This window comes from Gymnodraco acuticeps, unplaced genomic scaffold, assembly GCF_902827175.1.
Source record: "Gymnodraco acuticeps unplaced genomic scaffold, fGymAcu1.1, whole genome shotgun sequence".
NCBI classification, from domain to species: domain Eukaryota; kingdom Metazoa; phylum Chordata; class Actinopteri; order Perciformes; family Bathydraconidae; genus Gymnodraco; species Gymnodraco acuticeps.
Window position 1 is genome coordinate 837,257 of NW_022992199.1, and position 26,426 is coordinate 863,682.

At 42.0% G+C, this 26,426-nt stretch overlaps 2 protein-coding genes across 4 annotated transcripts in view; both read left to right on the forward strand.

The window, feature by feature from the left end:
• LOC117539392 (copine-8-like) overlaps nucleotides 1-13,480 on the forward strand; it is a 116,006-nt gene extending 102,526 nt beyond the window's left edge. For all 3 annotated transcript variants that reach the window (XM_034205549.1, XM_034205548.1, XM_034205547.1), the window contains 4 exons: nucleotides 4,513-4,615; nucleotides 7,243-7,300; nucleotides 8,148-8,221; nucleotides 9,772-13,480. In XM_034205549.1, coding sequence (XP_034061440.1) covers nucleotides 4,513-4,615; nucleotides 7,243-7,300; nucleotides 8,148-8,221; nucleotides 9,772-10,140 — 604 coding nt within the window. In that variant the 3' untranslated portion in view covers nucleotides 10,141-13,480. The remainder of the gene's footprint in view (nucleotides 1-4,512; nucleotides 4,616-7,242; nucleotides 7,301-8,147; nucleotides 8,222-9,771) is intronic.
• cpa4 (carboxypeptidase A4) overlaps nucleotides 9,879-26,426 on the forward strand; it is a 49,912-nt gene continuing 33,364 nt past the window's right edge. Inside the window, exon 1 of the mRNA XM_034205550.1 lies at nucleotides 9,879-9,970. The gene's annotated coding sequence lies outside the window, so the exon portion shown is untranslated. The remainder of the gene's footprint in view (nucleotides 9,971-26,426) is intronic.

Consider the following 26,426-nt stretch of genomic DNA (forward strand, 5'->3'; position numbering starts at 1 on the left):
TCACTGTGGCACTCTATTCTGCGAGGTACAATTATTGCTTTTGTCAATGGAGTCAGGTCGCGTTGAAGATAGCATCGATAACGGCTTGAATTCCCGTCCTCTTCAGAAAGGGTTATTTAACTGCAAAGTAAAGGCGTGAAATATAAAAAAAATACAGTTCACTTATACTGATATTGCTTTTATATTGTAGACCTTGATTTGTTAGGTGGTTAAATATGTTCTGTGCTGTCTCCACCCGCAGCAGTTCATTGCTTTCCTCCATGCTGATTTCTCCAACCTGGGGGTGTGCTGTCATTGTTCATTTACTGAACGTAATAACTGATAATGGATAAGTACCTCATACAACCCCACCACTAACAATCCAAACTATCCCTTTAAGGCAGCCCATCAATCATTGTGCTGCCTGGTCTCCTTCATAAGGACGTGGGATGTTGTGGTTGTTGCACGTGTACGAACCGCAACAGAAAGTTTTGATAATTGATACAAGGCACACAGCAGAAATAAATGAAACTGAAAATAACAGTTGAAGAAACAGCACTGTAAATTATAAGCTCGCCTCCCACCATTGCTAGAACAAAGTATAAATGAAAACACAAATAGAAAGTACCACTGCTTCACTATTAAATTAATAAAAACATTAACAGGAGACATGTGGACCCTCGAGTGCAGTTACATTTTTATTGGAGCCACAAATAATAAAAAGCTACCCTTCCACTGTTTTAAATATTTTAAACACATGAAACACACTTCATGTTGAAAGCACCAGAAGCTGTCAGCAGCACTTTCTAAATGTACTCTCACACCCGTTGATACAGCGTAATATGCTGTTTTGTAGCTCGGTATTTTCCCACTTCCACCTGACGCTCCCTATTGCCCAGATCTCATGATATGATCATCAAGACTGACTGTAACAAGCACTTTTCCTACCTTTCATCAGCGGATATCAAATCCTCTCTCTCTCTCTCTGTCCACCCACTCAGCCTGAGAATAGCAGCATTGTTCAGCGCTCACTTCTGTGGAGCATCGGACTAAAACCCAGGATGACCTCACTAAAGAAAAGTGACTCTGAGTCAGACAGTTACAATTCCTAACTGTCTGTGTGCGTAAAAGTTGTATGTATCATATGCTTTCAAAATACTCTTGTACTACTGTGACATCAAGTCAAACCTTTTTACAGTTAAAAGAAAAATACCTGATTCCAAGGTGCATCAATTTATTTAAAGTATACTGTTTTCCATGCATCTTGTTCAATTAAACACTCTGCTCATATTCAGGTTCATATATGTTTTATGTTTCTCTACTGGGACATGTCTCCATGCTTTAATGTTCAAAAAGCTCTTTATTTCTCTCATACTGCCTGTGCTGCAGCACCTCTTTTCACCCTCTGTCTGAAACCAGAGCCCAGTCTGCTCTGATTGGTTAGCTGGCCAGTTCTGTTGTGATTGGTCAACAGCTTAGAGATATCCCGCCCCTTAGCCTATCACGTACAATGTGTTGGAGCGCTAGCCAATAGAAGCGCTAGTGTTACATAGTGATGTCATTATATTATGGAAGTAAAGCAGTCCTGCGTTTCAGGCAGGACCATTTACATGCACTAAAACCTATAAAACACTTTTTCTTAAAAATCCATAATTTAAAAAATAGTTTTACACAATATACCTTATTTGGGCACACAACACTAAATGATATTGCATTTTAATGAAACATCAATAATACATTCACATAATTAGCCCTGGAGTTGTTAATAGATCGTAATATAAAAAACGTTCACAGCCATCGCAAATCTGAAACACGAAGTAATAAAACCAACCAATTATGTTTTGAGAAAAGGAGATTATAGGGATATTACAAGTTGTTGGAAATGTAGAATGATATCAGAACTTTTAGTGAGTCAAGCTCCAAAATCAATGGATCCCACATCTCCCAAAATGCAACACTTTTTGATGTCTTTGCACTATATACCTCAAGTTTAAATGAACTCTACTACAACACAATAAAGAATGCTAAGCCTCCAAACGTATGGACCCTCTGCGACCCTAAACTAAGAGCAGAACTCTTACATCCTTTGCCCGAGGATTTCTAAATATAACCTTGCACACATCTTAAGACTTTTCTTTCCAGTCGGCAGCGCCTAAGCTTTGGATTAGTGTCTGGGTTCTCTGACTCTGTGGACTCATTAGAAAAGGATTTAGTTAGAATGTTGTTTTTTATGTTTAACTTGTGTGCTATGTATGCTTCCCTTGCTTATTTTATCTTGTGAATTCTATTGGTTTGATTCCATCTCCGCTTGACTGTGAAAGCACTATGTGAAAGGTGTTGTATCAAAAACTTTCCAGGCTTGCTTCGTTGAGTAGTACTCCCTGTGACCAGTTAAATGGTCTTGATGTGTCATATCCGTGGAGTAACCCTTTCTAAATGGATAGAGTTCAGCAGAAAATCCCATTCAACGTTTATAAAAGGTTAAAAGAAGTGCAGTTTTTTCTCTGTGCCTCTATTTCATGTTTGCTCATTTCATTTCAAACCTTTATTTAATCAGATTGGTCCCATTGAGATCATAGATCTCTTTTTCAAGGGAGACCTGCAGCATATAGGTTCCACATGAAACATAAAACAATAAAGGACATCATACATTATATTTACAGGATACATTTACATAGTTATAGACATTTACAAGTGGCCATAGTATCAACGAGCATTTCATTTAGCCTAGCTTTAAAAACATGCAGAGGAATGAGATTGCTCAGTTTCAATTCTTGCTGAAGATTGTTCCAAGCAAGTGGAGCTGCGCACATAAAAGCTGTCTTACCTAAGACAGTCCTTGCTCTTGGCACATCTAACAATACTACATCATGCGATCTCAGACAATAGCTGCTTGCAACTCTCTGTTATCAGAGAGCAGATATAATACGGGAGTTTACCCAACAAAGCTTTATAAATAAACGTGTACCAATGACTGAGCCTCTTACAGTAAGTGATGGCAGACCTGCCTTGGCATACAGGGTACAGTGATGAGTAAGTGCTTTACAATTTGTGACAAATCTCAGTGCGCTGTGATAGGCGGCATCTAACTTGTTCAGGCAATAGGCAGGTGCATTCAAATAGATCAAATCACCATAGTCCAGCACAGGTAAAAAGGTCACAGTGACTAGCCTTTTCCTGGCTTCAAAAGAGAAACAGGACTTGTTTCTGAAAAAGAAACCTAGCCTAACCCTCAGCTTTTTAAGCAGGTTATTGACATGAAGTTTAAAAGTAAGACAATCATCAAGCCAGATACCTAGGTATTTATAACTGGTAACCACTTCAAGTACTTGTCCTTGCATAGTAAGAATATCTAAAACAGGCTCTGGTGTCTTTTTAGCTTTTGAAAACAGCATTACCTTGGTTTTATCAACATTTAAAAGAAGCTTAAGCTCAGCGAGCTGAGTCTGAATAATGTTAAAAACAGCCTGTAATTTAAATTTAATTAATGGAGGGACCTGCACAATACATAACGGTATCGTCCGCATAGAAATGTAAAGTAGCTTCATTCACATTTTCACCTAAACTGTTGATATATGTGGAGAATACAAGTGGACCTAAAACAGAACCTTGAGGAACACCATTAGCAATGTTTAACCACTCAGAAGACAGCCCATCAAAGTGAACACATTGGGACCTTTCAGAGAGGTAGTTCACAAACCACCCCACTGCATGGCTGGATATGCCAATACTGAGTAGCCTCTGCTTTAAGATGCGATGATCGACGGTATCAAACGCTTTGGAAAGGTCAATAAATAGAGCTGCACAACTCCGCTTATTATCTAAAATACTCGTAATGTCATTCACCATTTTCATTGTGGAAGTGATGGTGCTATGTTGCTTTCTGAAGCCTGACTGATGTTTAGACAGGATGTATTTAAAATAGTTGCCTCCCCTCCTTTTAGTAAAGGCAAGACATACGCTGACTTCCATACTGTTGGAATTGTGTTTGTGCTGAGGGAGAGGTTAAAAAGAGTAGTGAGAGGAGGAGCAATAAAATCTGCAGCTATCTTTAAAAAGAAAGGTTCTACGTTGTCCGGGCCAGCCGGTTTATTAGGATCTTGCTTGGTTAAGGCTTCATGAACAACATTAACAGTAAAAGGAGTCAAACTGAAAGGGTTTTCCAGACCACATTGTTCAGAGTCACGGATTGGGGTGTTCACAGAAGCAGAGTTAGAAACAGAATCAAACAGAGAACCGCAGGACACACAATGCTTATTACAGCAATTTAACATGGTAGCCTTGTCCGATATAGAGCCAGATGCTGTGGTAAGGCACGGAGGTAGCTCATTACGGATCTCACCGGTGGATATCGATTTTATGGCTTTCCAGAATTTCCTAGGATTATTTAGGTTTTCTGTGGTAACTGACAAATAGTACTTCGACTTAGCACTTTTGACATGTGAAGTGAAGCTATTCCTTAGCTCCCTAAAACGCAGCCATTCTACCTCTGAGCCTGATTTCCTATTTTCTTTCCTCCCCCTCTTTCTCCAGGTATGCGTCAGCAGTGACGGACGGCTCTCAGTACTTCATCCTGCTCATTATCTCTGACGGCGTCATCACGGACATGGCGCAGACAAAGGAGTCCATAGTCAATGTACAGAACCAGATTTAAATTCTATTGATGTACTCTATGTGTTTTTGTTAAGCATGAAACATTAACATTTTAGTGGGGAAAGAAGTAGTCAGATGTCTTACCAGTGGCAAGCCGTCGGGGCCCTCTAGGCCCGAGAGGGCCTAAGATATTCTACAAAATAATATTTAAAAACATTAAAAAACATTTTAATAATAATAATTTTTTTAGTTATACTTTTCATTAGTTTTACCAAAATAACTTGATTTAATTGTATTTAAAATAACATTTCCAAAGAAATAAATCCTTCGAATCTGCCTATTCAGTTTCTGTTTGAATGTGAAGGGTTAAATGAAAGAAGCTCATCTCTGCGAGTCTGTGAAGACAGGAGCTGATTGGTGGTCCTGCTGTTAATTCACAGAGTAACTGAACGAGAGAGCAATTGACCAATCATATCTCTCCTCTAAATGGGTGGGTTTTATTATCGCGAACTTTATGACAAGTTCCGTCCGCTGTGAAGCTTTTCTTGTTTCCATAGCAACAACAACTTCCTGTCAACAGCGTAAACTCGCCTTCAAAATAAAAGCATGCCAAATTACACTGAAGACAGACAACTGCAATGAAAGTAACAAACACAACGCAACATCCTTTTCAATTTCAAAGAACACAAGTTGGGTTATTTACAGGTGTTGTTTTGTGTGGTAGACGGTCGCTGTCATTGATGCGTTTTGCACCCTGGGCCGTTGTTTTGATATTCCGCTGAAGTATACGCTGTGACGTAATTACTCTTTTATTTTATTTTTTTCTCGAGGGAAGGGGTGGGGGTCAGAGGGCCTAGGTGTAAAAGTCACGGCTCGCCACTGTGTCTGCAGTAAAAGTATCAAAACTGTACCGTCAAAGTGCTACACTACATGTTAAATAGTTGGCTAGTTTAATCCACAACAGTGCGTCATATTCCACAAGATCATCGTATGTTTGTAGTGTCGCTGTCCTGTCTGAACCACTTATCTCTAAAAATGCAACTTTTACTCATAAAAACAGCTCTGTCTTCAGCTTTGGGACGATCCTTTCCAGCTCATCCAAGAGGTTTTCAAAATAGTTCATTAAGCTTAATAAGCAGGAATTATTGGTCCTCCAAAAACATTTAAAATCAACACAACAGGAGAGGTATGAACAATTGTAAAGTAACTAAAGCTCTCAGGAGTATACATTCCCATATAAGCCATTTAGATGTATTAGAGCAGAACTATAAAATAGCTTAAATAGCACTTCTCAAGTAAACTATAAGGGCTTCAAATTGTACATTTACTAGAAATTCGATAACCTATTTAAAGTGAACATTTCTGAGGTATTTTTACTCTACCTTATGGTACTTTATACTTCTACGCTGCCAATTTTCAAGCTACCGTTGTACTTTTTAACTCCAGTACTATTAAGTAGTTAATACAAAACATAAATTAACTAAATAATTAATCATTGATATATTGTTATAGGTTGTGATATCCACCCGCAGAACATATGATATTTTTAACTAGCTCCAATTTAACCAGCTGCATGAACACATGAATGCATCAGTAATCATAATTCAGTATTTGAATGTTTATGATTCTTTAATGTGCCATTAGACATAACAAATCATTTTACTTTGATTGCTGTAAGTGTATTTCCATGCTTATACTTTTGTCCTTTCACTTTCGTTTTGAATGTAGGACATTCTGTAACAGCGTATCTCTATTACCATTTGGTACTGCTTCTTATACTCCTCCACTGTATCATTTACAGTGTGATGTGCAGCAGCAGAAGTCCATGCACTGTGTGCTAATATTCATTCAGCTAATTTACTGTAAAGCGAGTGTGGCCCCCCGGAGGTCCGTCTGAGATTAAGCCACTAATGGACATCCTAATAAACCAACACGCAAACAAAATGAACGGGCAGCATATGAAAATCTCTCCGTCTCTTTTATTGCTTCCCTCTCTCTGTTCTCCACTAATGAAGGGGGTGAGGGGAGAGTGGGGGGGGGATCGGTCACTCTCCCTCCACCTTCCCCTCACCCCGTTCAGCTCTAATAACTATGCTTTCTAATTAGACTGATCAGAGCTCATGTGGGTAAAGATTTTTCAATAATTAGAGCCTCAGTGCGATGTCATGTTATTGTAAAGTCAGATTTGAGAGTAATTATTTACTAGCCCGCGGAGAATACGTGCCCCTCATATCTCAAGCAATTTAGAGCTTCTATCTAATAACTATGGGAAGTTATGAAGCGCTATAAAAAACGCCCTCATCCATCATTCAACACTGGAACTGTACTTCGCTGTCCCACCCGGATAAGATTTAATAAACTATATTGCGATGCCGGGCGGAGGCAGAGAGTCATTCGGAAGCTGTTGGGCTTTAGACAAAAGTTTTAGATGCATGAAATTAGAAAAGCGGGCTGCAGAGGGCAGGTGGATTTGCACCGACCCATGTCTGTCTTAACAATGCCATTGAATTTAGCTATTGAGCTTCCTTTCTATGCACTGTTAGCTTTCATTTAGTAATTCCCGCGGCTGTAGCACTGACAGCCTGCGGCGTTAAAGATAGCAAATAGTGAAAAGACTGTCTTTCCCCGCCTTTGATGAGGCTATTTTCTCTCCTTTCCCCCTTGTTACAGGCTGCCTCTCTGCCGATGTCAATTATAATAGTTGGTGTTGGACCAGCGGAATTTGATGGTAAGAGAGTGAGTGTGTGTGTGTGTGTGTGTGTGTGTTTGCTTGCAGTAATCCTTCGCCTTCATCCTATCTCTCCTCCCACATGGTTGCACCCTTTCCTTGTGCATCTCCTTTCTTCTCTCCTCCTCCTCCTCCTCCACTGATTCTGAGGTTAGGTGGATTCTCATTTGTCAGTTCAGAGGTGGCGCTCTTCTCCTTTATTTTGCTAATGGCCGACGGCCACGTTTCACTTCTTGTTTCCTTTTCTTCACTTCTTTGCCGTCCTTTATTTTCCCCTCTCCTTTCCTTCTTTCCTCAACTCTCCCTATCATTGATCAGTGTTTCTTCTTCTCTCTTTGTTTGTTCTCCTTTCCTTATGTCCTCTCCTCCTCTCTCCCTTTCTTATCTCCCCTCCTTGGTTCCTCTCCTCTGGTGTTTCTATTCTTCTCTTATTTTGTTGTTAATGGCCGACAGCCACGTTTCACACCTTTCCTTCTCGTGTTTACAATTCACCGAGCAGTAAAAACAAACTCGCTCTCGATGAGCAATTAGCCTGCAAAGTCAACAGGATGGCAGCGATTGTCACGCTCCTGGAGCCAGTGTGTGCACGGTTGCATGATGTCCCCGCGGTGCACATCGCTGCCTCTGCTTACCCATATTTCTAGCTTGTTTCAGCCCTTATGTGCACATTCATGTGCGACCCACAGCTTCACGCTCAGCGACGCAAATCCTGTACACTCCCAACACTCAGAGGAGATGTAACCCAGTGGCACGCTAATGGCTCCGGCAGATAAACACACACACACACACTGTGGGCCATATTTGCTCAGCGTAGCTTTGACATGACTGATGTGCTTCCCTCCCTCAGAAATGATCGAGCTGGACGGGGACGAGGAGAGGATTTCCTCCCAAGGACGCTACGCAGAGCGGGACATTGTTCAGGTACGCAGAACACCCCGGAGAGGACGTTGCTGTGGGACTTTTCCCTCAGCACAATGTCTCCTGAGAAATGTGGGATTTATGATGAATGGGGAAAGGTCACGGTGCTTGACCCTCTGCTGGGCTCTTGTTCTCAGTCTGCCATCTCTCTTCTTTCTCCCTCCTACTGTCTCCTCTAAACTCAATCTATATTATAATAATATAGTATTATCCCTCCTCTACGGAGCCCTGGAGGGTTCATAGAGAGAAAAATAAATAAAACGTGGCCACGTTTTACTTTCTCGTGTGCAGTTAATAAAGCGTGCGCACGAGTTACTAAAGCGTGCGCACGAGTTAATAAAGCATGGCCTCGTTTTGTGTGTGTATGGGGGGGGGGGCATTTGTTTATGATAGTATCGTTCGTTCCGGTGCACATCGAGATTAAGATTAAACACATTTCTTTCACTTGGGAATACACTTAACTATGGGGAACCAGATTTGTTTAAAGTACTGTTCGTGGTAATTTGAAAACAAATGCCGGTGGTGTCGGATACACACGAACACGCACACAGAGCGGAGCTGAGCACACACACACGCATCATGCGCCCCGGTGACAGGACATCTCCTTCATAAAGCGAGGGGGAATACTCTGGTAGTTCGATGTGTGTATAGGTGTGTGTGGTTAAACGTAGCAGCCTCGATCTCTATTCAGCGGTTCTAATGAAGGGAAACGCAGTGAAGTAAACAGTAAAAGGCACAGCTCTTTGCAGCTGGTGCTGCTCTTCTCAGATTCTGCTGAGTTACACGTTACTGCCTCCAGTGCCCTGTACGACGAAGCCAGTTCAACAGACCCTGGACCTGAATATGTTCGATTTACCCGGCTTAACTGACCCTAACAAACGCGATGTCGATAAGCGGTCCTACGAAGCTGGTTATCAACTCAGTAAATCAACCAGGGTTTCTCTGTCCGGCTGAGAGCGCGCTCAGGTGAAAGGGACGGGGTTAGCAACATTTGACCAATCACAAACATGGAGACGCGTGCTGACAGCGCAGCGTCATACTTCATGAATGAATAGTGTAAATAGCCAATCCTGCTTCGTAGTACAGGCCACTGGTGCTGCTGAGATTTCATAAAGTGAAGGAGGTTTTCCTTCTATAAAACAGCTGTGGGCAGCAGATACTGTGAGTCACGGACAGGAATCCCTCAATTTAAATAAAACGAGGCCACGCTTTAGTAACTCGTGCGCACGAGTTACTAAAGCGTGCGCACGAGAAAGTAAAACGTGGCCACGTTTTATTTATTTTTCTCTCTATGAACCCTCCAGGGCTCCGTACTCCTCGTTTCTTCTCTCTTCTCTTTTTTCTCCTTTCCTTACGTCCTCACCTTGTTTCCTCTCCCCTACTCTAATTGTATTCCCCCTTTTGTTTTCTTTTCTCTTCTATGTCCTTTTCTCCTCTCTCCCCTTGCTTATCTCATCTCTCCTTGTTCCTCTCTTCTCCTATTGCCTCCTCTCATTCTCTCTCCTCTCTTGTTTCCTCTCCTCACCTTGTCCCCTCTCCTCTCCCCCCCACAGTTCGTCCCCTTCAGAGACTACATCGACCGGCGGGGGAACCACATCCTCAGCATGGCTCGCCTCGCTAAGGAAGTTCTCGCTGAAATCCCAGACCAGTTCCTGTCCTACATGAGGACCCGAGGGATCAAACCGGGCCCCCTGCCGCCCCCCTACACCCCCTGTCCCCCCCCCGGCCGTCCACCCCCTCCTCTGCAGACGGGTAAGCCGAATCTAAAGGACGGAGGCCTCGTTTCAGCGCCGGCCTGCCGACTCTCCTCTCCTCTCTCTGCTTCTTCTTCTTCCTACTCTTCACTGGAAGCTTTTGAGCAACACGGCGAAACTCCATCGCTCTCATGGTGCACTTTCGGGAACGTTGAGCCGAGGGAATGATCCGGATAACCCCAAATAGGATGCGTCGACCTTTTAGAAGACAGGATTTTCTCCCATAGTGGACGAAGGTGGGGGTTTTGCCGGGTCGTGGGGGGGGGGCTTCCGCTCACGTTCCTCCACCTGGAAGCGTGAACAGGAAACAGATCGCTTGAAGGTGTCAGACCTAAAGGGACCAAACTGCCGAGGCCCTTTTTCTTCTATTTCTATTTCCACTTCCTCTGTCTTTCACGAAATCTCCCGATATATAAATGTTTACAAATTTATACCGCTCAATGTGAAAACCTTTCAGAAGAGTCTTATTTTTCGGGTGCGTAAACAGGAGGTTGTTCAAAGGCCCTGGTGCCACATTCTTTGTTTTTGTTTTTTTAATAAATGGAGCATGTGCTAGTTAAAGAGAAGCATGCACTGTTGTCCTGCACTCAGGGCTTTGTCCCTTCCACCCCCCCCCCCCCACCCCCACTGCCATGTTTCATTAAGAACAAGCCAATCATCCACCTGAAATCTTCCCGCCTCCTGCTCCGTCCACCTGCCGCGACTCTAAGGAAGCTGTGCTCCCTGGGAGTCGGCTCAAATCAAATGCAGCAGGGACTTGAACCAGCCTTACTCTTTTGTCGGAATAAATGTCCACCATGGGTTCTCTCCAAGCCCAGAAGTCAAAAACACACATCACTACCGAACCTGACTGTGTGTTCGAGTCTCTTGTACATCAGAAGCATTTTTTGTTCGGTTTGACGTCTCTCTACCTCTCACTTTGTTTCGTATTGCCAAGAAAAAAATAAGGTTGTTTGAATAGCAACGTGTTAGTTCACAGTTTTACATTTCACACATAGTATTCATGAATTATTTGCCAAACTGTAGGGGGAGAATAAAAGCACTTCCGTAGCTTTCAGATCAGGTGACTCACACCTTTGTGTTGCAAACACACTGTGAATAAGAGCACAGAAAAAAACAACTAACCAAAATGCAAGGATGCTTTTATTTGAGCAGCTCCCCGACTGTGAGCACAGTTTTGAACTCCATGTTGTCCAACTATATTGTAACTAAAGGCCAGTAATAATCAGTAGCAGGTAGCAAATCACTTCCTTAGGAAAAGTCACCAAAACAAGACAGTGTTTTCAGTATCAAACTCTCACCTCCTGAAGCAGCAGCTGCTCTCAGTTTAGATTCACACTTACAATGGATTCCTGTGGCACTTCCCCTGTTTGCACCTATTGATTGGAATAGGTGTTTATTGGAAACTTTGTAGGTGGAAAACAACTGAGCCTTTCAGAGTTGTGTCTGGGAAATTAAGATTTGGTCATTTACCTGTGGCAGAAAGTAAAAAGATAACCACAAAAAGTGTATCTCCAAATTAGCAACATACATTGATGAATCAACACATTCCTACGAGTTGTTGTTACTCCACTTCAACGTATTTATTTAAGGAAAAAAAACACATTTGAACTAATTTACACAGTTTAGCACCATTTGAATCAAATTCTGATAAGAGAGTTGTTTATTTTTCCAGCTCTTTCAATCTAATGCGATCGGATCAAACAGTCCTGATAATGCAGATTAACTGAGTTTTTGAGGGGTGAATTATACAATGAAGTGGAAACAAATTGACAATCCCCGTCAGATTATCCTATTTACATGACATCATAAACATTTGTAACCACCATTGGAATCCATTTTACGTGTCATCTGCAAAAGAGCAAGTCTACAGATGGTGAGTGTTTGATGCTCACAACGTGGTAGTTTACGTGAAGTATTCCTCTATAAAGTGGGGCAAAATAACACTAAGATAAAACGGGTAATTGCACTAAACTTTTAGCCAAGTTTCGGGCTGAAACTCAAATGCAACCTTGCTGTTTTTTGCCAATTAATGAAACCTGTAAAGCAAAGCACAAACTCGTTCCTATCAGAGCTACAGCCACCGTCCGTAGAGGTGTACATGTGTGAAGATCAGCATGTATTCGACGCACTGTTGATCCTTTCAGTACTTTTTCCGGGCCCTATTCAGTCAAGGAATCCATGTGAGAGAAGGTTTACAGCATTTTTCTAAACGTACGCCTCAAAGTCATCTTATATTCTTGGCTTAACTAAGATATCTACTTATAAACCGCTTGTGAAACATTTTCTTAGACATTTATACACTGTACAAATGTTTGCCTTTTTTTGTGTATGGGTCAATATACTGTATATGTAAATGCTGCTTCTTTACTGCTGATATAACATTTTATACTGAGGCCTGTAATCATATTTAAATCATGACTAACAGGCCTTATTCATGTTTATACATAAGTTAATCATATTTAAATCATGAACGACAGGCCTGTATTTTTTATAAGCAAATGGTTAGATACATATGTTTAAAGTAGACCACTCCGTAGCAACATTTTCCTGCCAAATCCGACATTTTGTTAGGTGTAGCGTCTCACTGTTGGCCGAGACTCATTTCCGAACAGACGGTTATTCAGTTTGACTGAATAGGGTACTTCAGTGTGGGCACAGGTGGGCCGCTAGATTTTGTACTCTTCTGTATTGTCGGGACCCTGTTTTCGACAGCGGGGATGTCTTATTGCACAATGTAGCACTGGAACAGGCAGGAAAAGTGTTTTTATATGTACATAAGTGTATAAACTCTGTATATACTGTATATGTATGTTTTGTGGAGAGTAGACTTGCAGCAAACTGCCGGGACTCTGTGACTCTCCTCCTGAAACACAAGGCAGGGCCTTTCATTTATTCATCACAACATCTTGTCGACTTCATCTCACACCCGCACTCTCGTATACACTGCACATCCAGTACATGTATTTGTATATGAAACATGCATGACACTTACATAACTTGGCCAAGGTTGAGTGAGGATTAAGAGTTTTATCGCTTGGTTTTTTTCTCAGAGAAACAGCGGTTTCAAAGACGTGATATTTATGCTCGATACATCTACTTAAGCAGAATTCCTCAACCTTTTTAAAGTCAACGGCATTAGCAAGCTGTTATGGAAATGTCTGAATAGCACATACAGTATTCTGTTTAACGACCTTAGAGGCAACTCCAGATGAATTATTTCAAAAGTAAAAAGCACTTAGTGAGAACAATTCTCCATAAAAGCTGTGCATTCCTTGAATTGCACAATTTAGATCTTCATCAAATACATTGTAGAGAATAATGACACGCATGAGGAAAATTATTTATACAAAGTGCAGACTGACAAAATAGTGGCAATACTATCTCAAAGAGCCCCTATTATTGTTTTTGGGGTTTCCCTTCCCTCTAGCCCAGGGGTGTCAAACTCAATTTCATGGCAGGCCACATTTGCATTAAGGTTGCACTCAAAGGGCCGGTTGTGACTTTAAGACTATATAAATATACATATATAAATATATAATGTATTATATTTAGGGATGCACGATAATTATCGGTCCGATATTAGGAATTATGACGTCATCCCGATAAACCCGATACCAGTATTAATAGCCCCGATAATATACAATATATTTTTGGGTAAAAAAAAGAAAAAAATACTGCGGTGTGGGTGGATTGGGATGAGGGACGCTTGTTTTTCACTCGGCTCCTCCCGTTTTGCCAGTACTGTGGTATTAGTGGTTTAGGAAGAGGGGAGTTTTTCACAAATCCAGCGCTCCCTAACTCATGCCTGGCTGTGACGCAACTCAAGGCATATGCTCGAACCGGAGCTGCCTGGACGCTGCAATCATGTTGCGCACACTTTTCGTACAATGTCCCACTGTCTGGCTTCCTGCATAAAGTCAAGTGCTCGGCGCAGTTGTGGCGAAATGTCGCTCCTCTGTTTTCATTTAAACAGCTCCGTATATCCGTTAGCGCAGCTAGCTAGCACCAGATGCTAACAACAACAATGCACGTAAGGTCTCTCTCTCGCTCGCTCGGGCCACACATACACACACCCTCCCGGTCCTCCCGATGGCCAGTCGGTGCCTGCCGGTGAGCGTGGAAGTGTGGTCTGCCACAAGCGGGCGACAGGAGCGGGGCTGTCAGCATCAGCTTGTAGATGGTATTTTAAACTCGATGCGCTCTGAAACTACGGGGCGGCCGAGGAAAAAAAATACACATACGTTAATCGCGTTAAAATAATTAGTGGCGTAAAGATTTTTTTGTTATCGGTATCGGTCTTGAGAAGCAGGAAGTTATCGGTATCGGTATCGGTTTCAAAAAAACAATATCGTGCATCCCTAATTATATTACATCATTGCCTCTGCATTGGATTATTATCGGATAGGGTAATAACTTAGTAATGAACTACGTCTGAAAGCAGAAGTCTAGGGCAAATAATTGCAAGTCTCTTCAGTGAGAATGTCACAATGATTTAAAAAGAAAAGCCACATTCTGGAAAAAAAAGTCACAAAAAAAAGCGACATTTTGAAAAAAAGTAATGTAAAAAAAAGGGTTCAATTCAAATTCTGAGAAAAAAGTCTAATTTGAGATGCATTGTGGGACATGTATTTCATGGGCAACGTGCTTCTATAAATCTGCATGTAACCGTATAATAAACATATTATATTCTTTGCAAGCTCTTGTGGGGCCACAGAAAATGAAGTCGCGGGCCGGATTTGGCCCCCGGGCCTTGAGTTTGACACCCCTGCTCTAGCCTGTTTCCATGTAACACTCACGCTTCTATTGGCTAGCGCTCAAACACATTGTACGTGATAGGCTAAGGGGCGGGACATCTCTAAGCGGTTGACCAATCACAACAGAGCCGGCCAGCTAACCAATCACATAAACGTGTCACAGTAGAGTCACAAAATACAGATATATGAGCCTGAAAATGAGCATAATATGTTCTCTTTAAACTCTTAAGAGAAAATGTGATTCCTGAACTACTGGATCCAAATCTGCCAAATCCATACTTTTCACCGATCCAACAAGTGTGACCAAAAAAACAACATCCATAGCTGAGATATTCAAACCAATTGACCAGTTTCTAAGCTTTAGCACCCTTAGAGCCCCTCCCTCAAACTTTCTGTTCCCGCACAAATTGACATGGTTAGTTTATTTCTCTCCACTTTTTAATATGCCTAAATTCTGCGGTTTGCCTCGATCTGAGGTCATAGTCGAAGGATTTACTAATGCCTGAATCATGTATATCAAGAATAACGTTGAACTGAGACACATTTGAAAGACCTAGAACTAAATTGTTAATATATAAATATATGTTAATATATAAATATATGAAACGTTGCATTAGGTGTGAAAATGTCTCTTTTCATGGCCACGTTTCTCAGTAATGTGAAATCAACACAGCGTTCAGGCGAATATCCAGTATCCATTCTGATTATTCCGACACCAGCTTCAACATGAGAAGAAATCCTAAGCTTAACAGGCCTAAATTAGCTGCTGATTGGACAGGAGGGGTTTAACAAATTGATTTTAAATAGGTCAGAGCCACAAAGGGCTTGAGAAACTCTGTGCCGATGACTACAAAGCCGCGTCATAATAAAACTACCATGCTACTCTGTGATTTGCAGTATAAAAATGTAGGTCTTTTCTTTGGCACGCATACATTTCCCCTCAGGAGGAGATAATGAAATGCAGAGGAACCCCGTGGAGTTTAGAGACTTAACATGTAGCGCTAGGTTTGTCACGTGAGAAACCGCTGTTCCTCTGAGGCTGCGTCAGTGTAGGAGTGACGATCAAAAGCATTTATTGTGGAGGAGACTACAAGGCCAATAACATTTACAAAGAGACACACAGCATTTTAATGAGGTAGCCTCACACCGCTCATTGTTCGTGTCACCAAGGCGGCACCGTGTCAGCATGCGCGGCCTTATCAACGCCCACGTAATCTTCACACAACATTAAAGTTGTTTACTGTACCTTTTATAATATTAACAAAGTGGTTCAATCGAATGCTCGTGATGAATATCCTGTTTTATTCTGATGTTTTCTTTTCAAAAGCATGCATTGAGTTTGCATGGGTGGATTTTGTTACGAACAGAGATGCATCGCTGGGGTTTAAAAAATAATTGTAATATGACATCTTTACGTGAGTATTTTCGACAACTTTTTTGCCTTAAAAATCTCACTGATTAATCTTGGAAATGTGCAATGCCTTTGGTTGTTTTTTTGAAGCCTTTTCTTTCTTTTTCTGGTATACGCTCATGCACGGCCACTCATCAGACATCATCTCACAGCATTGTTCTCTCACACTCAGTGGTTGAAGTGATGTGAATAAGAGGGAGAATGATTTGAACGGAGAAATGTCTCAAAGGGACAGAAGCATTCAGATGAGGTATTGTGTTATCCAGCCACATTTTAAATGTACCACACGTCTGTATTTCATCATAAACAGATACAATTAATCCGCCAAGACTCACCTATTCATGGCTTCTGCATGATGCTTGTGATGACACTTAAAATGATTTGTCCATCGATACATATTGTATACTTTGAATCAGTTCTTGAGGTCAGTGATATTGTAAGACAGCACAGGTTTTACTGTTCTCCTATGAAATATGGAAGCCACTACATATTGATCTAAAATGACTATTTCTGTAAGAAGTCTTTAAATAAATATTCATATCAAACCTTTATTTGTTTGTTCACTTAATCCTCAGAATGTCACAACAACAAAAAGAACATCTGTGTCGCCTCGAAAGAAAACATATTATTAAACAAACATTATTCTCGTGTTGCTTTATGGTTGCCTGTTGAAAGCACAAAAAACACTCTCTACTCTTTGATTGACACCTGTCCTGATTGAAGTTGCCAATAAAGTCTGTTCAATCAGCGCCAGCTCACTGGAATAGATGTACTTCACAGCATTGCACCTCTGAAGTGCGCATCTTAAGATCTAATACGTTATAACACGGTGACAGCCTGCCTTTTTCAAAAACCCTCCCTCAAGTGTGGCTGAGAAATTCAGCCTTCAAATTGAGATTCTAAAGAAAAAACAGCCCCAGTCTATAAGGCCGGTTGTTATTTTATCATTTGTCTTTCTGTCGCTGATGTCATAAAAAGACAAAAATGAACAATCTGGCTCGGTTTGAAATAGCATTTGAACAATATTCTAATGGACCAAAAAGTTGTTCAGAATCAGAATACCTTTATTAGTCAAATGTAAGTTATTACAGCAGAAAAAAGCCAAAGACAGCTTAATGTTACGTAGAAGCATGCATACACAAGTGTTAAAGTACAAACAAAAGTTTTTATATAATTTAAAAAAGTTACACAATTTACAAAATACACATCCTGTAACAGTTCTGAGGATTTAGCAGCCAGGTTATATTGTACAGTTATTAACGGCATATATATATATATATATATATTGCACATATTGCACATATTGCACATAGTTGGTTGGTATTTTTTTAATTTTTTAAACAACTTTATTTTTCAGTTTATCACAAATACAGTATGTCCAACATTTATGACAACAAGTTGCAAACGCCCCAGATCCCACCCCTCTCCCCCTCCAGGTGCTATTCCCCAGTGAATAGACAAACGAAAGAAAAAAAAAACGAATGGTCATGGAAATAAAATATATAAATACAAGTAAAATAAATGAAAAAATAAGGAATAGACCAGATTAAACACATACAACAGAAATGACGATAATAGACAGTATACTAGTAGATAATCCGATATAATAAAACATCACATAACCCAAAAAAGCATTTCAGTTTATGCTATTCTTATTGCCAGCCTTCCAAACCCTTAGTCTGACAAGGTACGTAACAACTTCAAGTCCAAAGTTAGTGACCCCAGAGTGCCCAGGTCAATAGTCAAAGACAGATGCAAAGTGAATCAGGTGAGCGATAGGCCTCTAACATGGGTAATAAATAGCGACCAAGTTTTGTCGTATTTGTTGACTAAACCGCGCACTGCATATCTCAATTTTTCCAAGTCTAGCCCAAGCATCACTTCCCTGATCCAGTGAATATAGGAAGGGGGATTTTTTCCTTTCCAATTCAGCAGTATGAGACGGCGGGCATGCAACGACGCATAGGCAATCGCATTTTTGTGGAGGGAGGAGAACCCTAGTCCAGTATTAACAGTTCCAAAAATAGCTGTTTGAGGATTAGGCGATAGTATCCTGCCAGATATTGCAGAGAGTGACCGAAACACAGAAGCCCAGAAACTGCTTAATGACGGACATGACCAGAACATATGGCCCAGGGAAACAGGAGAATAATGACACCTGGGACAGGTTGGAGCGACACTGGGAAAGATCTTAGCTAGTCTGTCGTTGGAGTAATGTAGCCGGTGTACCACCTTCAATTGGATTAATCCATGTCTAATACAGAAAGAAGAGGTGTGTGTATACGTGAAACAATGTTTTCCCAGGCTTCCTCTGAAATAGAATCACCAATATCTCCTTCCCATGCTTTTTTAGTTTTGTCCCATGTGGGAGGGCAGTTATTCAGAATCAATGTATATATTTTGGACACAGCCCCTTTATTAAATGGATTCACATTAAGAACCCAGTGAGCTAGATCTTTAGAGGGTGGACATGGATATCCTGGAAAATGTTTAGACGCAAAAGACCGAGCCTGGAGGTATCTAAAAAAGGGAGATTTTGGTATGTTGTGATCCCTACACAAGTGTGTAAAGGATGCAAAACTGCCATCACTAAAAAGATCTTGAAAATAGACCAGGTCACTTCTATGCCAAAGAGCAAATGCCATGTCCAAACGGGATGGTGTAAAAAGGTGATTAGACATTATTGGCGAGAAACTGCATATGCTTTTCAGATTCATATGTTTCCTAAATTGACCCCAGATCTTAATTGAGTTTTGGACCACTAAGTTTGAGTTAAACTCACTTACTTTAACATTCAATGGAAGGGGGGCAGTTAAAAATGAGATTGGGGAAACTGGGAGTGTGGACTCCAACTCCATTGTAGCCCATATTGGGCCCTCCTTGTCTGCAAATGTGGTAATCCAGTATGTGAGTTTAGCAATGTTAGCTGCCCAGTAATAAAATAGGAAATTAGGTAGACCCAAACCACCTTCAGATTTGACCCTCTCCAGATTTGCCTTCTTTGTGCGTGCAGGCTTCTTATTCCATATAAACGCAGAGATAAGGCTGTCTAGTTGGGCAAAAAAGGATTTTGGGATGAAAATCGGAATCATTTGAAACAGGTACAAATATCTGGGCAATATTGTCATTTTCACAGCGTTTATCCGCCCTGCTAGTGTGACAGGCAGCTTCGACCACCTATCTAGATCATTCTTGGTGCGTTCCAGGATAGATTTATAATTGTACTTAAAAATATCCTTTACCGAGCCTACTATCTCAATACCCAAGTAAGTAAATGTTTCATTTTCAATCCTAAAGGGCAGATGACCATAATCCTCCAGCCTTGCCAAGTCATGGAGAGGAAACAGTAAAGATTTTGTAACCTGATATGTTCCCAAATGTCTTCAGCAAGGAGAGAACACATGGCATGCTTTCTATTGGGTCTGACATTTGCAAGAGCAGGTCATCCGCATATAGAGATGTTTTATGCACTGTGTTGCCCCTGGAAACGCCCTTAATCCTATTGTCCGTTCTGATAGCAATTGCTAAGGGTTCAATTGCAATGTTGAATAAATAGGGTGACAGGCAGCATCCCTGCCTTGTTCCTCTGTAGAGCATAAAATATTCGGAAATAAGACTGTTTGTTCTAACAGCGGCTGTAGGAGCTGAGTATATTGTCTTAATCCATTTACAAAAAACAGGTCCCAGTCCAAATGTTTCCAAGGCAGCAAAAAGATAGTTCCACTCATTCCTATCAAACGCCTTTTCAGCATCAAGGCTCAGGATAATTTCAGGCCGTACTGTGGATTTAGGGGACAATAATAAATTAAATAACCGCCGTACATTAAAAAATGAATGTCGCCCAGAGATGAAACCTGTTTGGTCTTTATCAATAATGTTAGGAATAAAGGCTTCTAATCGCTGCGCAAGGACTTTAGTTAATATTTTATAATCACAGCAAAGAAGGCTGATTGGTCTATAGGAACTACACTGTGAGGGATCCTTGTCTTTTTTCAATATCACTGAAATTGTCGCTTGAGAGAGTGTTGGTGGCAATTTACCATTAACCAGTGATTCTTCATAAACCGATTTTAAAACCGGCACAAGTTTTGAGGAATATTCCTTATAAAACTCGATGGGAAACCCATCCGGACCTGGTGCCTTCCCTGTACTAGACAGTCTGATTGCGCCTTCTATTTCTCCAACCGTTAATGGCTGCTCTAAGGAGCACTGGGAGTCTGGTGAGAGTTTTGGAATATGTAAGGAATCCAGAAACGACTGAATTTCAGACGAGTTAACATCTACCTCTGATTGATATAAAGTAGAATAGTATTGCTTAAACTGGTCATTAATTATTTGGGGATTATGCGAAGTCGAATCGGCACCTGTATTGATCCTTGGGATCGTTTGTCCAGGCGCCTGCTGCTTGAGCTGAAGTGCGAGGAGTCTCCCTGCTCTGTCCCCATGTTCATAGTAAACCTGTTTAGTTTTTAAAATATGTTTTTCAGCTCTCCACGTCGAAAGTGTGTTAAATTCAGATTGAAGCAGTATTTTTTCTTTAAAAAGATCTGCCGTGGGCAAGAGAGCATACCGTCTATCAACATCTGCAATGCTGTGTGTCAGTTCTTTAAGTTTCTTAGATCGCTCTTTATTTTTATGTGCAGTGTATGAAATAGCCTGTCCCCTGATGTAAGCTTTTAGGGATTCCCATAGAACACTCCTCGAAATATCCCTGGTGTCATTAATTTCTAGAAAAAAGTCAATCTGGCCACTGAGGTAAGTTTTAAAGTGTTCATATGAAAGCAAATGGGGGTCTAGACGCCAGGTGCGTTGGGGTGCTATATTACCAGGAAACATCATATCCATTTGTACTGGACCATGGTCCAGGAGCCTGTGGTACTGGCTCCTGGGGATTAAGGGAAGTAATTGGTCATCTACAATGAAATAATCAATCCTGGAATAGCTATGGTGGACAGGGGAGAAAAACGAAAATTGTTTAGTATTAGGATGTTTTGCCCGCCACAGGAGCGCATGAAGGAGTTTATAGCTATCGCAGATGTTGACAGGGTACTATCAGGTCTAGGGTTGGATCTGTCAAGGCGGGCATGGAGAACGCAGTTAAAATCACCACCCAATACCAATTTATAGGTATTGAGGTCAGGGAGGGCTGAGAAGAAGTTTATGAAAAACTTTGAGTCATCCCAATTCGGTCCATAGATGTTAGCCAATATTAAAGGAGTATTAAACAACCTGCCAACTGCAACAATATATCTACCATTGGGATCAGATACTATTTCAGAGAGTTCAAAAGGTATCCCCTTTCTAATTAAAATTGCTGTGCCCCTGGTTTTGTAATCAAAACGCGAGTGATACACTTGTCCAATCCAACTGCATCTCAGTCTCTTTTGGGAGTTAATATTCAGATGTGTTTCCTGCAGAAACATCACATCAGGCTTCAATGATTTTAAATGGGCAAATATTTTACTCTGTTTAACCATATTATTTAGGCCTTTGACATTCCAGCTGATGAAAGAGAGTGCACCTTGTTGTTTATCTTCTACAGCATCAGGAGCCATAACTCTGCCACTGGATACATGGTCTGGACTTGAAAGTTGGCAAAATCTGAACACATATGTGCAATCTTGGGTTAAGGCATGAAACAATAGAAAAACAAAAAAGTACCATAAAACAGACAAAAGTTAAGAAAGTAACAACAAATAAACTCTTACCATCCTGGATCCCCGGGCTGGTCTTCTTAAAGCCTGAGACTGCCCTACAAACACTCGTCCTACTCTTAGGCATATAACACGTCAAGACTAACCTAAACACTCGACTGAACTGTGCAAGGTCAGAACAATATGAATTTAAATGAAACCTGGCCCTTCTCATAGCACCGACATTGCTGCACTTATGTGGTCATAACTTAAAACAGCCTTAAACACCTACAGTTGGGAGATATAAACAGCTATAACTTGAGAAAATATGCATTGTTGTAATTTCCCTGACTCATTGTCCATAGTCCACACATAAAGTGCAACCAACTGTAGTGTAATTAACAGTCAAAAATGTAGTCATTGTGACACAGGCTGTGACATTATCCTGCAGCTCCAACAGTACCTGTCATGGCCCCAATATTGATTACCACTCTCCCTCCGGGTCCCGCGGGTGCAAATCCGTCTCAATGTAGTGCTTTGCCTTGGTTGGGTCTTCAAATGACTTTTGCTCTCCAGCTGAGGTTGTGATTTTAAGTGTGGCTGGATACACAAGTCCATACTTCACACCAGGGCATCTGCGCAGCAGCCCCCGGACCTCAGTAAATGCTGCCCTCCTTTTCCTCACCGAGAGCGTGTAGTCCGGGTAGATGTAGAAACGCTTGCCGTTGTGGAAGATGGGCCCCGCTCCCATGGCTTTCCGTATAATATCTGCTTTCTCCTGAAAGTAGTGGAATTTAATGATGATCGGCCTCGGGGCATCCCCATCAGCTGGTTTCGGCTGCAAGCCCCTATGTGCACGGTCAAGCGTCGGTGTGTAGTCCAGGCTCAGAGCATCCTGCAGTAGTTGAGCTATGGCTTTCTCTGGTCGAATATTCCCAGTCCCTTCCGCCACACCGACTAGTCGACAATTATCTCTCCGTTGTCGAGACTCTAGATCTTCGGTTTTGTCCACCAACTTGTTTACTTGTGAGGACAGCGTAGTAACTTTAGCCTCGAGTTCCACTACCCGGTTAGCATAGCAATTAGCCCCCTCCTCAACAGTAGCGTGGCGTGGGAAAAAATTAGGGGAAGCCAATAATACGTCCTTTCTTTTGGGTCGGGGGGGGGGGGTGTGGTGTGGTGGTCAATATAATAACGTAACCAGATGAGTGATTACAGCACCCGGTATCATTTTACACACATTTGTATCATACAGATGCAGGACTTACACACGCCTGTTATCTAACCGACATGTCCGCACGCACTCTCCAGCCCAAACTCTAATAAGCATTCATTCACAAACTAAATCAGGAGACCTTTAACGTTTTACGTCCGATTCGCTCCTTTGTTCCTCGCTGTACACAGCTCCAGTTTGGGCATCGGCCTGTCATCAGATTGTATTTGTTGTTGCTGCTGTAGCGGAAGTTTAGTACAATTATTTTTGAGTAAATACTCCAAATCTCCACCCTCCATAATTGCTTCAGTTGCTTGCTACTTTCTAACGGCGGTGAGAGTGGTGCAGTGACGCTATCTATCTTCTATCGATTCGATTTATGATTAGAAAATTATAAAAGTAGGGTAGACATGTGGATATTATCCGACTGAACACAACGTGCATTTATTTAACAGGTTCGTTTTCCACTGACCTTATTTCGAGCTATTTTCCAAAATCCAATGTCGAGGGAACCCGAGCGCAGCTTACTTCCGGGTTTTAGGACACGTCACTGCACCACTAAATTGATGCGATTTGATTGGATTGTGAGGCAAGGGAAGCCGGCCGCCTCTTGCTTCCCTTGGCATGGCCCTGACTAATCACAGGTTGGCAGGGGCATCACGTGAGCCTCATCTGATTGGTCAATCTCTCAATTTTTTTTCACCAAGGGAAGCCAATTTCGGCTGGCCTCCTCTCGCAACAGTGAGTGCAATCTACTGTTTCACCATAACATCTAGAGGGGCGCTGTTTCACTCTTTGTAAAATACTCAATGAGAATGGGGGAGAGACGGGCCGGCAGCAACACACAGCAAAGAATTTCCGAAACTAAACGAAGTGTTTTTATTTATTTATTAAAATTATAACTACACTCCGAAAAAACAGGGGAAGACTGGCTTCCCTTGGCCTCCAGGAGAAAACGCCACTGCTCCTCAAGGCCTTCAATACGCGTTACGAAAGTTGCGTTCTCCTTCCTAACATCTTCAACAACCTTAGTAAACTCTGTGCGCACATTGAAGATTTCTGATCTTAAGTCCCTCGACAGGTTGTCTATTTTGGTGTGCAATTCACCTACAGCCGCCGTCACTGTTGAGTCGATCTTAGTTAGCACACACTGCTCAGTCCGCTTTAGGGCGGCCATGATTGCCTGTGTATCCGACAGCGGCTCCGCCGACCCGGCCTCGTCTTCCTCAGTCGAGTCCGCTGCGTTTGGGCCTGGTTTCGGTCTTTGACTCCTCGACATTTTTTTAGAGTTTTATGTACAACCAAATCAAAACACGGTCACTTTTAGATAGCTGAACACTTTAGAGACACATTTGCCCCACGGGAACGAGAAAAGAGGCGAAAATAACTTTTGAAATGTTCCTTCCAAGCAGAGCTCAGAAAACTGCGTCCTCACATGTCGCTGCTCCTACCAGTTGGTTGGTATTTAAAGGTCCTTACACACCAAGCCGATTTCGGCCGTCGATAGATGTCGATGGATGTCGATGGATGTCTGGCCGTCGATGAGCGTCCTGTCGCCCTACTCAGATTGGTGTGTCCCGCCCCGTCGTGTCTTTTCGGCGGTGCCGACACCTTCCGCCGCCGATTCCACATGTTGAGTCGGTAGGCTGTCGGCTAAATAAATCACTCTGATTGGCTGTTCAGCTAGCGAATCAGTGCATGAGAAGCGAAACGGAAGTGAGGGACCCAAACAAACGATTAAGAAGGCAAATCTGAGATTTCATTGAACTCCAGCTCTCGACACAGGTTCGGGAAAGCCCCGTGAGCTTCTCGCTGTAGAGGGGAAATGGAACGCACACGCTATTTGATGCTTGTTTATATCACGCAGTCTGTTCTTCTTCTCTCTGTGTATTATGCAGTCTGAGGTCCATTCCCAAATCACCCCCTACACCCTACCCCTACACACTCCCCCTCCGTTTGCACATTCGCGCGGAGGGTCCGCCATATTAAGTGCTGTTCCAAACCAACGAGTGTGGAGCGGTGTGGAGGGGAGTGGGCTATCAAGCCCTCAAACAGCGAGTCTGCATCGGTGCTGACTGGAGACCGGTCTCTACCTGACCGGAGTCACGCTGTGTGTGTCCGTCAGGAAACAAGCTGTTAACAAGTAGTTCCAGCAAACATCCACTGATAAACTGCGATGTTAACAACCTCATGATAGCCTCATATGTTTTAACTTAGGATCATACCTGTGTTTAGTCTAGAAACAGGTAAATGTGTGCATTTTATTATAAAGTTGTGTATATTTACAGACCGTTGCAAAAACTAAGAAGCTTATAAAGAAAAAATCAGGTTTAAAACTAAAAGAGCTTTACAAAAAAGTAACACAATGAAAGATGTTTGGAGTTTTATTTGAGTTATTCAATTACATTTTTTGTCAAAGAGATGCTGATTTGAAACCGTTGTTACAGTTACGGCACTTCCTGTTTCTGCCGGAGAGAGGGGAGGCCGTCCCAAAGCTTGCCGCTGTATTTATACCCTTAACCCTTAATGGAGGGAACTTCATTCAGCTGCGAGTGTGGCTACAGACAGAGTTTCACTCCAGGGGTAGGGTCGAGGGGGTGATTTGGGATTGGGCCTCACTTCTGGTTGTTGCTTCTTTTGAATGACGAATACACACACTCACGCATGCGCAGTGCGTACGTGCTACTTGGCCGTCGGCTGAAGTCTTTGCGGTGTGTTCCAGTGCGACTGTTGGCCAAGACGCAGAGACGTGAGGCGACACAACAATCGTGTTCCGTCGGGACGTGTCAGTTTGGTGTGTAGGCCCCATAACAGCAAGGTGTGTGTGTGTGGTGTGTGTGTGTGGTGTGTGGTGTGTGGTGTGTGTTGTGTTGTGTGTGTGTGTGTGTGTGGGTGTGTGTGTGTGTGGTGGTGTGTGTGTGTGTGTGTGGTGTTGTGGTGTGTGGTGTGTGTGTGTGTGTGTGTGTGTGTGTGTGTGTGTGTGTGTGTGTGTGTGTGTGTGTGTGTGTGTGTGTTAGTGGCCGTGCTGGTTATATAGTTCCAGTTTGGTGTAAGTATGATGATGATTTGTTACTTTCAGAAACGTCTCTTTTAATTTGTCCATCTTGAATCACAGCTCAAGCTCTCAGCCATTGGCTTCCTTTCAGGGAAAATAAGGTCATAGTTCTACAAATTGAACTTTCCCTGAAACCCTGCACCATTGAAGATCACTAGAAGAGTAGTCGGAGGAGAGAGCATCCCTTTCCCTTTGTTTCCTTAGTTCGAATAATGTGTTTATCTGACCCATGACTCAAATCTGCTTCATTTTCTTATGTTACAGAAATCCACCAAACTTAATGCAAACCATAATCCTGCTTACAAACAAATTATCCGAAATGAAAACATCATATCCATTTTCCCCAGTTTTCTGCAATAATTGTAATACTGCTTCCTCCAGAAGC